The 14,366-nt window shown below is 49.7% G+C and overlaps 3 protein-coding genes across 3 annotated transcripts; all 3 read left to right on the top strand.

The window, feature by feature from the left end:
• Window positions 1-583: 583 nt before the first annotated feature.
• Window positions 584-1,874, top strand: LOC309891031 (olfactory receptor 14C36-like; the record flags this gene model as incomplete). The annotated part of the gene is made up of 1 exon (XM_082785425.1): window positions 584-1,874. One exon carries the CDS (start codon window positions 584-586, stop codon window positions 1,559-1,561), a length of 978 nt encoding a protein of 325 aa, XP_082641551.1. The 3' UTR covers window positions 1,562-1,874.
• A 5,703-nt stretch (window positions 1,875-7,577) lies between these two features.
• On the top strand, window positions 7,578-8,501 carry LOC309891032 (olfactory receptor 14I1-like; the record flags this gene model as incomplete). Its single annotated transcript, XM_082785426.1, has 1 exon — window positions 7,578-8,501. One exon carries the CDS (start codon window positions 7,578-7,580, stop codon window positions 8,499-8,501), a length of 924 nt encoding a protein of 307 aa, XP_082641552.1.
• A 1,390-nt stretch (window positions 8,502-9,891) lies between these two features.
• LOC309891033 (olfactory receptor 14C36-like) lies at window positions 9,892-14,051 on the top strand (the record flags this gene model as incomplete). Its single annotated transcript, XM_082785427.1, has 2 exons — window positions 9,892-9,901; window positions 13,153-14,051. The coding sequence occupies 2 exons, from the start codon at window positions 9,892-9,894 to the stop codon at window positions 14,049-14,051; spliced, it is 909 nt and encodes a 302-aa protein (XP_082641553.1).
• Window positions 14,052-14,366: the final 315 nt, after the last annotated feature.

Here is a 14,366-nt window from a genome sequence, read left to right on the forward strand (position 1 = left end):
TTCCTGGGGTAGGCAGCTCTCAGCTCTACAGCACCCCCAGGGCATCTCTGGGGGTGATTCTTGACAAGATGGACCAACTCCTGCACTATCTGCATGGAAGGCACTCTCTAGAGTTTCTGCTTTCATTTTCCTGCCCTAAAGAGCAGTCAGGAAAACACTAATGGAGTTGTCTGGTTGTGTCAGTCAGTGAGGCTGTTAGATTATTCCACTGAAATAGATCTGTAGGTCTGTGAGGAATCTCACAGTTTTCCTCCACACTCTATAACCTATATACTTCATTGTTTTGTGACAGATTTTTGGATGTCCTTCTCAGCACCTAAAATACTGAGACACCTGTGTCCAGTGGGCACCTGAAATCCATCCCACTGGTTTTCAGCAGACGCTGTAGGGCAGTACTGACTCTGGCTGAGCCCACAAAGGATCTGTCTGGTCCCTCTACACCCTTAGGAAATAAAACTGAGCGCTAGATGCAGGAGCACATCTTCCTCAAAGGGAAGGAATAGTCTGCCTTGCTGAGGAGGTTTCGATGAAACATAACATATAACTATAGGTATTGCTCAGAGAAATATCTCTAACTTGTTCCATGTCTTTTCCACCACTGACAGCCATCCTTGCTCTGAGGCAGCAAATATCCAACAGCAGCTTCCCCACTGAGTTCATCCTCCTGCCATTTGCAGACACACGCGAGCTGCAGCTCCTGCACTTCGCGCTCTTCCTGGGCATCTACCTGGCTGCCCTCCTGGGCAACGGCCTCATCCTCACAGCCATAGCCTGCAACCACCGCCTCCACACCCCCATGTACTTCTTCCTCCTCAACCTCGCCCTCCTTGACCTGGGCACTATTACCACCACTCTTCCCAAAGCCATGGCCAATTCCCTCTGGGACACCATGGCCATTTCCTATGCAGGTTGTGCTGCTCAGGTTTTTTTCTGTTTCTTTTTCCTTTCAGCAGAGTTTTCTATTCTCACCATCATGGCTTACGACCGCTACGTTGCCATCTGCAAACCCCTGCACTACAGAACAGTAATGAAGAGCAGAACTTGTGTCAACATGGCAACAGCTGCCTGGGGCAGTGGTTTTCTCTATGCTGTGCTGCACACTGCCAATACATTTTCCCTTCCCCTCTGCCAAGGCAATGCCCTGGACCAGTTCTTCTGTGAAATACCCCAGATCCTCAGGCTTTCCTGCTCAGATGCCTACCTCAGAGAAGTTGGGCTTCTTATGCTTAGTGTCGCTGTAGCATCTGGCTGTTTTGTTTTCCTTTTGCTGTCCTATGTGCAGATCTTCAGGGTCGTGCTGAAGATCCCCTCACAACAGGGACGGCACAAAGCCTTTTCCACATGCCTCCCTCACCTGGCCGTGGTCTCCCTGTTCATCAGCAGTGGCACATTTGCCTACCTGAAGCCTCCCTCTATGTCCTCCTCCTCCCTGAATCTTTTGCTGGCAGTTCTGTACTCAGTGGTGCCTCCAGCAGTGAACCCCCTCATCTACAGCATGAGGAACCAGGAGCTGAAGGATGCAGTGTGGAAAGTGATGACTGGAGTGTGTCAGAAACAATAAATGGCCTGTTTTCTTCTGCATATCACTCATAATATAACTCATTATATTCCCAAATGTTTGTTTTCTATGAGTGTGCCTTGCTGTTTTTTCTTTTTCTGTTTTTTTTTTTTTTTTTTTTTTTTTTTTTTTTCTTTTTCCTTACTTATGGAAAAGACATAACATTTTTCCTCCCCTTCGTTTTCATATTTGCCTGCTTGAGTGACTCCAAGACTTGGTGGAAAAAATGAGCCTGGCTCTCTGTATATTTAAATAAAAGAAAGGACCCTGCAGTGACTTTCTTGCCTGAGATCCTTCCTCAGACACCTGTGGGGGAACTGCAGGGGCACTTGGCTCTGTGCAGAGGTGGAGGAGAGAAGAGTCCTGGCACAGCAGCATTGCCAGGGAGCCTGAGGGCTTGGTCTGTCCTGAGGTGCTCTCTTTCACCTCGCACACTCTCCTTCAGAGCCCTTCTCTTGCTGTGAGTTCTGATTGCTTTTGTTGCTTGCTCATTGTGCTGCTGTGGGGAAGTCTTTTGTCCACAGGCCAGGGTCTCTAACACAGCTCCGTACCAGCACCTCCAGCATGAAAGGGGATCTGGCACTGAGGGCAGTGCCTGAAGGCTCAGCTCTTCTCCCACATCTCATCTCATGGATATTGCAAAGGAATGGACTCAAAGGAGGCTCCTTGCTTTGCTTGTTTCTCTGTGGGCTCAGGGTGACGAGATCAGCTGATCATCAAGGATCAGCTTTTAGGCAGGGAGGGCTGATTTTGGAATTGCCTGCTGGTGTCTGGCACCCATAGAGATGGTGACTTCTCTTGCCTGTATCCACAGCATGCAATAGGTGTGAAAGTGGGCAGGTGTCAGGGAAGTACAAGTCACCAGGAGAGCCCAGGGGATTGGCAGGGACAGTGTGTGCCAGGGAGTCAGCAGGACATGGAGCCCACAGAGCATGAGCATGTCCAAGGTGGAGCCACGCAGAGGTAAGATGCTAAACCTGGGATGGAACAGGCAAAGGAGAGCTCTGCAACTGCAGGGAACACAGCAAGCACAGAGAAAGCAGTCTGCTGAATTAGTTGTTAAACCTCTGGTGAAATCTCAAAGACTAGATTGAATGAATCACCCCAAAATGTCTCTGCCATTGGAAATGAGTGGGACTCAATGAGCTTTGTGTGTCTCTTCTACAAGGGGAAGGCGAGGAGGTGAGGTAATTTGCAGATGTCAGCAGCAGGGACAGTGCCACTGCCCTCCACTTTTCCACTTGCTGCTTTGGGGGCATTCCAGCCTGGGCTGCTCTGCTGGGCTGGGCTGGGGAGAGGACAGGGAGGTGTGGAGAGCTGGGGAGGGTCTGGGCTGTGCTGGTCTCCTGGCAAAGACAAGGAGGAGCAGCAGAGCAGGGGCTGGGCTGGGCCCTTGTTCTCTGGACACCCTGGCAGATGCTGCCCCAGGGCAATGGTCCCAGAGCAGCCCTCACAACCACCTTTCCCAGCACTGGGCTCTTGACCCAGCTCACACAGGTGGTTTGTTTCTACATGGAAGGACACCAAATGACTACATCAGGAATCCACGCTTGCCCTGTCTATATGAGATGGCCCATATTATTGGTGCAGTGAGATGAACCTGAGTGAACACAAGTGCCAGAAACTATTCCCTAAGGTTGCTATCATGTGCAGTGGGACAGACAGAGTCTCAAGGTCCCTTCTCTTTAGAGGTATGATCTCCTGGGAAACCAGCTAAATAAAGCAAAATTAGACATCATGACTTTCACACCAACTCCTTCTCTGTAGAGATCTCAACATTTTCCTAAAATTCATTTCTTGATTCACTTTTCCACACAGAGATGGGCATTTCCTTCAGGATGCACTGGTGTTGATAAATGCTACATGGGGAAACATGAGGGACTGTGCAGGGCATCCCCGGCACCCACTGCTCCTGGGGGGGGAGGACGTAGGCTGGGAAGAGACCTCCTGAGCACAACAGCTCCTTGTAGCCTTGTGGATGCTGGCTGTGAGGTCACTTCTGTCCCAGCCCCTGGCTGGCCAACAGCAGGGAGGCAGAGCCTCCGGGGTCATAAAGGCCATTAGAAAGCTGCCCCCGGCAAGATGACATTTATGGGAGGCCAGGGGAAAGCCAGGAAAATAAAGTGGCAGGTTTGGTGGAGAGAAGACTGAAGTGGCTAAGAGAAAGGAAAGATTTGGAAGAGAGAAAAGGGTTTCAGGTAAGGGTGCTGATGCTGGAAAATATTCAAGTTTGGCAATAGTTCTAACTTGCAACCCTAGGACATACATGTAGTCCTACCTGAAATGCCATCCCTCACCCTGAACAAATCCACTGCTCTAATCCCCAACATCAAATCCTACCTTGAACTCAAACTCCAAACACATCTCCTGTTACCATTAGTCTTAACCTATTGATCACCCTAATCTCAGGCCTTTAATTTCGATTATTAAATTCACAGTTTTAATAGCAGCCCTTATCCCCAAACAAAGTAGATAATAAAACCGTAACCAAAAATCTAGCCCATACCTTAAACAGTGACTGGCTACCCAAAGCAGAACACCAAAGCCTCCCTCTAAGACTCGGACAAATCCCTAAACCTGGAAAGCAAGATCTAATCCCTAGACCCTAACCTGAAGACCTAACTCCCAAATCCCTGCACTCTGATCATGTAATCAAATCAGGTTGGCCCCAAGAGCCTGATATAGATCTGGCCAGGTCATAGGGCTCAAGGAGATGGGTGGGGATGTTCTTCTGAGGTAGGTCACCTGTGCCTCAGGATCTCAAGAGGAGGCCCATGGCTGTGCAGGTGGGTGTTGGAGTATTGTGCCTAAGGGCCTGATAGGCCGCCTTCAGGCACATGGCTGGTGTATCATAGAATGATAGAATATCCCGAGTTGGAAGGGACCCATAAGGATCATCGAGCTCAACTACTGGCACCACACAAGTCTACCCAAAAATTCAGACCATATGACTGAGAGCACTGTCCAAACCCTTCTTAAACTTCAGCAGGCTTGGTGCCGTGACTATGTCCGTGGGGAGCCTGTTCCAGTGGGCGACCACTGAAAATAATAAAATAATAAACAAAGAAAATAATTCGGTGCCTGCCCCTCCATTATCCCTCATGAGGAAGCTGTAGACCACGATGAGGTCTCCCCTCAGCCTCCTCTTTTCCAGGCTGAACAGACCAAGTGACCTCAGCCGCTCCTCATACGTCTACCCCTTAGGTCCTTCATCATCTCTGTAGTCCTTCTCTGGACGTTCTCCAATAGTTCCACAAAGAAACCCATGTGAGCCTCACCCATAACCTAAATCTCCCCTCTTTTAGTTTAAAACCATTCTCCCTTCTTCTGTCATTAAGTGATTGAGAAAATAAAATAATAAAAAAAAAAACCTCCATCCTTTTAATAAGCCCTCTTTAAGTACTGAAAATTTGCAATGAGGTCACCCCGGAGCCTTCTCATCTCCAGGCTGAACATCCCCAGCTGTCCCCCGGGGGTCAGTACTGGGTCCAGTCTTGTTCAACTTATTCATCCTAGACAATGCAACAGAGTGCAACCTTAGCAAATGTGCTGAAGATACAAAACTGGGAGGAGGGGCTGATACTCCAGAAGTCTGTGCTGCCATTTGGAGGGACCTCGGTAGACTGTAGAGCAAGGCAGTGAGGAACCTCATTAAGCTCAAGAAAGGCAAGTGCAAGGTCCTTCTCCTAGGAGGAATAACCCCATGCACCAGTAGAGGTTGGGCGGTGACCTGTTATAAAGCAGCTCTGCAGAGAAGGACAAGGCAGTCCTGGTAGACAGCATGTTAGCCATGAGTCAGCAATGTTCCCTTGCACCAGCAATGTTCCCTTGGCCAAGAAGGCCAACGGTATCCTGGGGTGCATTTCAAAGAGTGTTGCCAGCAGGTCAAGAGAGGTGATCCTCCCCCTCTACTCAGCCCTGGTGAGGCCTCAACTGGAGCATTGTGTCCAGTTCTGGGCCTCCCAGTACATGGAACATGGAACTGTCTCAGTACAGGGACATGGAACTACTGAAGAGAGTCCAGAGGAGGGCTACAAAGACGATGAGGAGACTGCAGTATCTCTTATACAAGGATAGGCTGAGAGAGTGGGGCTTGTTTAGCTTGGAGAAGAGAAGTCAGAGAGGGGATGTCCCTTAGAGGGGGATGAGAGAGAGATGTTCTAGGGGAGTTTTATATATTTTTTTAGCTAAAGGTAAAGATCCCATGTTAGGGAAAAGGCAAAAAGGAAGGCAATATTTTTAGGAGGCATACCCTGACAAAATGCTAATACTTACATTTCCAGTCTCTGAAGTTCTCATGGAATCTATCTTATACAACGTCTGGCACCTCAGAAGTGCTGTACTTGAGAAGAAGTTAAGAGAAATCCCAACTTTTTGTATTGAAAGTTCTGGGCCCCATTTGAGCCTTAAGACAACAAACTCAGGATGAGATGTCTCAACTGAGTCCTTGTGATCTCTTGTCTCAGCTTGGGAAAATGGGATTCCTGCCAGTCACAGTCTGGGTGTTCTGCCTAAAAGTGGAAGAGGACAAGGTGATTCTTTGATGCAACTCCTCCTGATAGGAGAAACGACACTGCTGAAAGTAAGTGTCACTCCTCATCTGGCGGAGGGATCATAGGGGATTGCGTCAGCCTGTTTCAAAGTTGGTTCCCTGAAGGCCCAGTGACAGACATCTCAAGGGACACAAAAGAGGGCAGGGAAAGTGAGGCCTTGGGATGGAGCTTTGCAGCTGAGCTGGGCTGGGCTCCTGGGTCCAAGGGGAGCTCCTGGCAAGCAGGCAGTGCTGCAAGGAGACAGCTCTGGCCAGGAGCAGCTCCTCTGCTCAGAACAGCAGCAGGGCTGGGGGCACTGCCTGCAGGGGACAAGGGCAACTGAGAGAAGGGAAGGAGATGTTAAAGGCAGTGTGGAGGCGGGATGCTGAGAGCTCAGTGCAGGAGAAATCTTCGCAGCCCTGAACAGGGTAAGTCTCTGTCTGCAGGGCAAGGCAGATGCAAGTATCCTGGGGGTCTCTTCTACAGTTGTCAGTTCCATGGCTGGTAGTCCCGAGGGATCTGTGGCTCTAAACTACAGTAATATAGGTTTCCTGGCTTATATACTAACTTCTCCAGTGCAGATGATGGGGCTGTTTCCTGGATCAATGATTTCCTGCCTAAGCTGTCAGAGGGGCAGGACATGAGGTTTCCTTCTCACAGGGCTGGTGGCAGGCTGTGAAGCCAGGGTGCAGGCAGGGTGCCCAGGGCTGTGGTGCCGAGCAGGGTCCATGCTGTGCCCCAGGGCAATGTGCTGGGGCAGGGCCTCTGCTGCCTGCCAGGCTCAGCACTCAGCCTGCAGAGGAGCTGCCCAGGGAGCTGTGGGCTGAAGCTGTGGCTGGTAGGAGCAGGGCAGGGTCCTGCTGGTGTGCAGAGGCTGCTGCCTTGTTCAGACTGCTCACAGATCCACAGCACCCCAGGGGCAACCTTAGGCAAGAACAAAAGGTAAGGCTAGCACATGCACTAACGGAAGGGAAGGAAATCTCTGGTGTTTCTCATTTCTTTTACCTGCCCTGAAGGAGAGTCATGGGGCATGATAATGGAGTTGTCAGGCTGTGTCCTTCACTGAGGCTTTCAGAGCATGACACTGAAAGAGAACTGTAGGTCGATGAAGAGCCTCAGAATTTCTCTTCACACCCCTCTCCTTACAGAGAACACCAACACCACCTTTAGTGTTCCTCATGGGATTGCTGGATGTCCTGCATGGAACCTGAAAATAGAGGTGCCTCTGGCTATTGGGCACCACAGATTCATCCCCAGCGCCCTTCACCGGATATTGTAGGGTAGTACTGACTTCTGCTGAGCCCTCAGAGGATCTGCCTGGACATTGAGGCACCTCAGAGAGAATAAAAAAGAGCTCATAAGGAAGACACAGTGTATCTTGTTGAGGAGGAATCTCTGAAACACAGTAGCAGTTTTGCTCAGACAAGTCTCACTACTGTGACTCTATTTTTCCTCCAGGGAAAGGCATCCATACCCAGAGGCAGCAAATGTCCAACAGCAGCTTCCCAACAGAGTTCATCCTCCTGCCATTTGCAGACACACGCCAGCTGCAGCTCCTGCACTTCGGGCTCTTCCTGGGCATCTACCTGGCTGCCCTCCTGGGCAACGGCCTCATCCTCACAGCTGTAGCCTGCAACCACCACCTCCACACCCCCATGTACTTCTTCCTCCTCAACCTCGCCCTCATCGACCTGGGCACTATTACCACCACTGTCCCCAAAGCCATGGCCAACTCCCTGTGGGACATCCGGGCCATTTCCTATGCAGGCTGTGCTACCCAGGTCTTTTTCTTTGTTGTCTTTGTCACAGCAGAATTTTACCTACTCACGATCATGGCTTATGACCGCTACATTGCCATCTGCAAACCCCTGCACTACAGGACAATAATGACCAGCAGGACTTGTGTCAACATGGCAGCAGCTGCCTGGGGCTGTACTTTTCTCTATGCTGTCCTGCACACTGCCAATACCTTTTCCCTACCCCTCTGCCAAGGCAATGCCCTGGACCAGTTCTTCTGTGAAATTCCCCAGATCCTCAGGCTCTCCTGCTCAGTTGCCTACCTCAGAGAAGTTGGGCTTCTTGGGATTAGTGTCTGTTTATTATTTGGTTGTTTTGTTTTCCTTGTGCTGTCCTATGTGCAGATCTTCAGAGTTGTGCTGAGGATCCCCTCCCATCAAGGACGGCACAAAGCCTTTTCCACATGCCTCCCTCACCTGGCTGTGGTCTCTCTGTTCATAAGCACTGCCACATTTGCCTACCTGAAACCCCCCTCCGTGTCCTCCTCATCCCTAAATCTTTTGCTGGCAGTTCTGTACTCGGTGGTGCCTCCAGCAGTGAACCCCCTCATCTACAGCATGAGGAACCAGGAGCTGAAGGATGCAGTGTGGAAAGTGATGACTGGAGGTTTTTGAGAAGCAAATAACTGCATGTCCATTGCATATCACTCATAATGTATCTCATAATGTAACTCATTAAAGGCCAAGGAAGATCTTGGTGTTTTTTTGGTTTTGTTTTGTTTTGTTTTGTTTTGTTTTTTCTTTTTGCTTTAATTATGTAGTGATATATTTTAAAAAAATAAAAAACCCTTTTTCTTCCCCTTCCAGTTCACTACTGAATGTCTCATGTGACTCTGATACTTGGTATAAAAGAGGTGTATTTAATGGGCAATTAAATATTTAATGTGTATTTAACTAAAAGATGGTTCCTGCAGTGACTTGCTTGCCTGAGATGCTTCCTCAGAGAAAGGTGGTGGCACTTGGCTGTGTGCAGAGGTTGAGGGGAAAAAAGTCCTGGCATAGCAGCAATGCCAGGGAGCCCCAGGGCTTGGTCTGTCCAAATCAGCTCTCCATTTCACCTCCCACACTCTCCTACAGAGCTCTTGTGTTGCTGCGAGGACTGCTCTTGTCGCTTGCTCACTGTGCTGCTGTGGGGCAGTCCTGTGTCCACTGGCAGGGACAGGCCAGGGGCTCTTCTCTAACACAGCTGGCTCCATACCAGCATCTCCAGTATAAAAGGGGATCTGCTCAGGGCAGTGCCTGAAAGCCCAGCTCTTCTCCCAAAGATGCTCTCATGGATATTTCAAAGAAACGGACTTGAAAGAGGTTCCTGGCTTTGCTTGTTTCTCTGTGGACTCAGGCAGATAAGATAGGAGTCCCAGGATCATATTTTAGGCAGGAAGGGATGATTCCATTCCTGCCTGTTGGTGCCCAGCACCCATGAGATTTTGACTTCACCGGCCTGTATCCGCAGCATGAAAGGCTGTCTTCCTGGGAGAGTCAGGGAGGACCAGCAGAGCAGGGGCTGGGCTTGGACCTTGTTCTCTGGACACCCTGGCAGATGCTGCCTCAGGCCAATGGTCCAAGAGCAGCCCCTTGCAACCACCATTCCCAGCTCTGGGCTCTCGCCCCAGCTCACACAGATGGTTTCTTCCTCTGGATATGGACACTAAATGACTACATCAGGAGTCCATGTTTCCCTTCTGCATATGAGACTGCACCCGGTGTGGGTGTGGTGAGATGAACCTGAATGAGCCCAAGTGCCATAAGCTGTTCCCTAAGGGAGCCAGCCATGAATTCCAGTGGGACAGAGAGAGTCTAAAGTTCACTTCCCATTGGAGGTACGGTCCCCTAGAATACCATCTGAATAAAGCAATCCTAGTCATCATAACTGTCATGTCAACTCCTTCTCTGCAGAATTTGCCTAAAATATATGTTTTCCCAAAGTATATATAAAGTTCTTGAATCACTTTTCCACACATGGTGGGCATTTCCTTTAGGATGCAATGGAGATGCTAAAGGCTGCATGAGGAAACGTGAGTCTGGACATGTAGAAGACCTTCTGAAGCATGAGCTGGTTGGCAGGCAGAGTACCCGAGAGACTGTGAACGGCATGCATCTGGTGCTCCAGGGGGGGCTAGAAAGAAGCTTCCTGAGCACAACAGCTCCTTGTGTCCCTTTGGATGCTGGCTGTGAGGTCACTTCTGTCCCAGCCCCTGTCTGGACAACAGCAGGGAGGCAGAGCCTCTGAGGTCACAAAGGCTTTCAGGAAGCTGCCCCCAACAGGGTGACTCCTTTGGGGAGGCCAGGGGAAATCTGGGTGAATAAAGGTGGGAAATTTGGGGGAGAGAAGAGGGACTTGGCTAACAGAAAGGAAAGATCTGGAAGAGGTGAGAGGGGTTCAGGCAACGCTGTGCTGCTGCAACACTTACTAGGAAAACATCCATGTCATGCCCTGGCAATATTTCTAAGCAGTAACTGTAAGCCTTACCGCTACAGCTAAATGCTGTCCCTCTCTCTGCAAGGAATCCACTACTCTTACTCCTAATCCCAAATCTCACCTGGCGTGGGTGTCGCGTTAAGGGGTGTAGCTGATTAACCGTTACGGGCCCGGTCAGATTCAGGGTACTGAACCAGTCGGACATTCACCAAAAACACATTAACCGTCTGGGGGTCCGTTTGGACATTCACCAAAAATGCATTAACCGTCTGGGGGTCTGGTTAGATTCAGAACACTGGACTATCATGGATAACCACCCTCACCCTCGTTGCATTCATGAGAGCTATCACAATGCAATCAAGTATGGTTTATTACAGCAACAGATAATCAGGTTCTTTTGGATTGCCGGTGATAGGGACTGTCTGCAAAAGCAAGCTAGTATGCATGAAATACACAGGTGTTATAGGTGTTACAGATGTTACAGGTGTTATAGGTGTTGTAGGTGTTACAGATGTTACAGGTGTTATAGATGTTATAGATGTTACAGGTGTTACAGGTGTCACAGGTGTCACAGGTGCGCAGCCTAGAAATAAACGCGTTAAAAGGATCAAAGACTCTATAGAGATTTATAAGCAAGTATTCAGATGTCACCCAAAGGCATCCCAATGAGGGGGGAAGAGAGGCTCAGCCCGTTGACTGATCCCAGGAGTCAGGAGGTCCTAAGGATGTTGTATTTCCTCGGGATGGTATCTCTCCTGACGGTGGTATCTTCCCTAACATCCCCTTTCTCTTGGGCCAATTTATATTATTTTCTATTTTTTAGGTGGAGCTTGAGTGGCTCTAGTCAAGCATATCTTAGTTATGATTGGTGTAAAGTTTTCCCGTCTCCATTTAAAGTAATAGCCTTCGAGAAATTCAGGGCGCATGCTTAGTGAGGGGTGGTCGCACCTTGGAGGCGGGTAGCTTTTGGGATGGAGGTGTGTTTTGGTATTATAATGATATTATAATGAGCAAAAAGTACACTAGGGTACAGCATTTGTCAAAACATGACAGATCTTTGGCTCAGGGTGGCAAAAAGTGCAGCTTTGTGCACAAGAACAATCGAGGCCCCACCTGATTACAGAGCCTAGCCGTGGTGTCTCCACTCCACTCTACGTTCTGTGCTGTTCCTTGGAGCTAGCACACCAAGTTTCCCCAGCGCGATAGCATCTAAGGTTGGGAGCCCAGGAAACGCTCAGGTAATGCAGTTATGCCCTACCCTGAAAGCCTCTTCAATGCTGTACCTTTTCCTTAAAAATGGGAATGTTAGTTTTATTTTCCTAGTTACTTCAGGCATTTACACCACAGGCAGTCCACTCATGTGCCTAAGCTCTCAAACACCTTTTAGAAAGTACTGTCTCTAAATTACCACTTCTCCATTAATCTACTCCCAATTTTGGGGAGGAGAGAGAGATGTTAAAGGGGAGGTTTATATTATTTAGCTAAATGACAAGGGACAGCTCGCAGGTGAGTGACAAGGCACAAATAGAGGCCACATTTTTAGGCAGTCTGCACTGACAAAACTCTAATACCTACATTCCCAGTCTCTGAAGTCCTAACTTAAAGGATTACCGCTAAGACAGACACCTTTGTGCACCTCAAATGTCAAGTGGTGTTTACATTTGAACAACTCACTGCTCTTCTCTATCTCCTGTAATTACTGTGGGAGTTTAGCCTATATTATTTTTTACATATCTGAGCAGAGGTGAAAGAAATCCCAAATTGTGTGGGTTTGTGGCTGATAAGGAAGGTTCTGGGGGACAGTGAGGCCTTGGGATGGAGCTCTGCAGCTGAGCTGGGCTGGGCTCCTGGGCCCAAGGGGAGCTCCTGGAAAGCGGGCAGCGCTGCAGAGAGACAGCTCTGCCCAGGAGCAACTCCTCTACACAGCACAGCAGGGCTGGGGGCACTGCCTGCAGGGGACAAGGGCGGCTGAGAGAAGGGAGGGAGATGTTAAAGTCAATGTGGAGGGGGGATGCTGAGAGCTCACTGCGGGAGAAATCTTCAGAGCCCTGAACAGGGTAAGTCTCTGGCTACAGGGCAATGCAGCTGTTCTTCCTGGTGCCATCTACAGATTTGCTGGCAAATCCCACAGCCTATGGGAGCTTTCAGGAGGACTCAGGACTCAGGAGGAGTTTTTTTGGATAAGAGGAAAATGACAAATTCCAGAGCAGGGATTACCTTCCAAAGCTGTCAGAGGGACAAAACATAAGGTTTCCTTCTTGTGGGGCCAGCTGCAAGTTGTGCAGCCGGGCGTTTAGACGGGGTGGCCAGGGCTGTGGTGCAGAGCAGGGTCCCTGCTGTGTCCCAGGGGCTGTGTGCCGGGGCAGGGCCTCTGCTGCCTGCCAGGCTCAGCACTCAGCCTGCCTGGGGAGCTGCCCAGGACATTGCGGGGAGAAGCTGTGGGAGGAAGGAGGCCACCCAGAAGAGTAGGGGGGAGTCTTTCTGCTTCCCAGAGCCTGCTACCTGGGGCAGGTACCTGTCTCAGAGACCACCACCAGTCCCTGGTGGTCTTTATCATGTACCTACAGGGCAGTACTGACCCTTCCAGAGAGCAAAGTTGACTAACCTGGTCTCTTAGGCATTCTTAGGCAACCAAATCAAAAGCTCCAGGCAGAAGCATGTATTCTTCCCTGAAAACGGCAGTGTGTCTTGTTGAGGATGTTTCAGTGAGATATGGCTTAGGTTTTGCTCAGAAAACACTATCTAACTTGCCTCTTTAAATTCCTCCATAAATAGGCTGCTATGCCCAGAAGCAGCAAATGTCCAACAGCAGCTTCCCCACTGAGTTCCTCCTCCTGCCATTCGCAGACACACACGAGCTGCAGCTCCTGCACTTCGCGCTCTTCCTGGGCATCTACCTGGCTGCCCTCCTGGGCAACGGCCTCATCCTCACAGCCATAGCCTGCGACCACCGCCTCCACACCCCCATGTACTTCTTCCTCCTCAACCTCGCCCTCATCGACCTGGGCTCCATCTCCACCACTGTTCCCAAAGCTATGGCCAATTCCCTGTGGGACACCACAGCCATTTCCTTCTTCGGTTGTGCTACCCAGGTCTTTATGTTTGTCACATTTGTCACAGCAGAGTTTTCTCTTCTCACCATCATGGCTTATGACCGCTACATTGCCATCTGCAAACCCCTGCACTACAGGACAATAATGGACAGCAGAGCTTGTGTCAACATGGCAGCAGCTACCTGGGGCAGTACTATTCTCTATGCTGTGCTGCACACTGCCAATACCTTTTCCCTTCCCCTCTGCCAAGGCAATGCCCTGGACCAGTTCTTCTGTGAAATTCCCCAGATCCTCAAGCTCTCCTGCACTGATGCCTATATCAAAGAGGCTAGGCTTATTGTGGTTAGTGCCTCTTTATTATTTGGTTGTTTTGTTTTCCTTGTGCTGACCTATGTGCAGATCTTCAGGGTTGTGCTGAGGATCCCCTCACAGCAGGGCCGACATAAAGCTTTTTCCACATGCCTCCCTCACCTGGCCGTAGTCTCCCTTTTCACCAGCACTGCCATATTTGCCTACCTGAAGCCTCCCTCCATGTCCTCCTCCTCCCTGAATCTTTTGCTGGCAGTTCTGTATTCGGTGGTGAGTCCAACAGTGAACCCCCTCATCTACAGCATGAGGAACCGGGAGCTGAAAGATGCGGTGTGGAAAGTGATGAATGAGTGTTTTTCAGAAGGAATAAACTGCCTGTCTTAGAATCATAGAAACATAGAACTGCCTGGTTTAGAAGAGACCTCAAAGATCATCTAGTTCCAACCCCCCCACCCTGGGATAGTATGCCACCCACTAGATCAAGTTTCCAGGGCCCCATTCACCCAGGCCTTGTAGACCTCCAAGGATGGGGCATCCAGAAGTTCTGTGGGCAACCTCTTACAGTGCCTCACCGCCCTCTGAGTGAAGAATTTCCTTCTAACCTCTAATCAAAATCTCTGCTCTTTTAGTTTAAAACCATTCCCCCTTGTCCTGTCATTATTTGATTGAGCAAAGAGTTATTCTCCATCTTTTCTTATG

This window comes from Aythya marila (assembly GCF_965140915.1).
Source record: "Aythya marila genome assembly, contig: HAP1_HAP1_SCAFFOLD_154, whole genome shotgun sequence".
Taxonomy (NCBI): Eukaryota; Metazoa; Chordata; class Aves; order Anseriformes; family Anatidae; genus Aythya; species Aythya marila.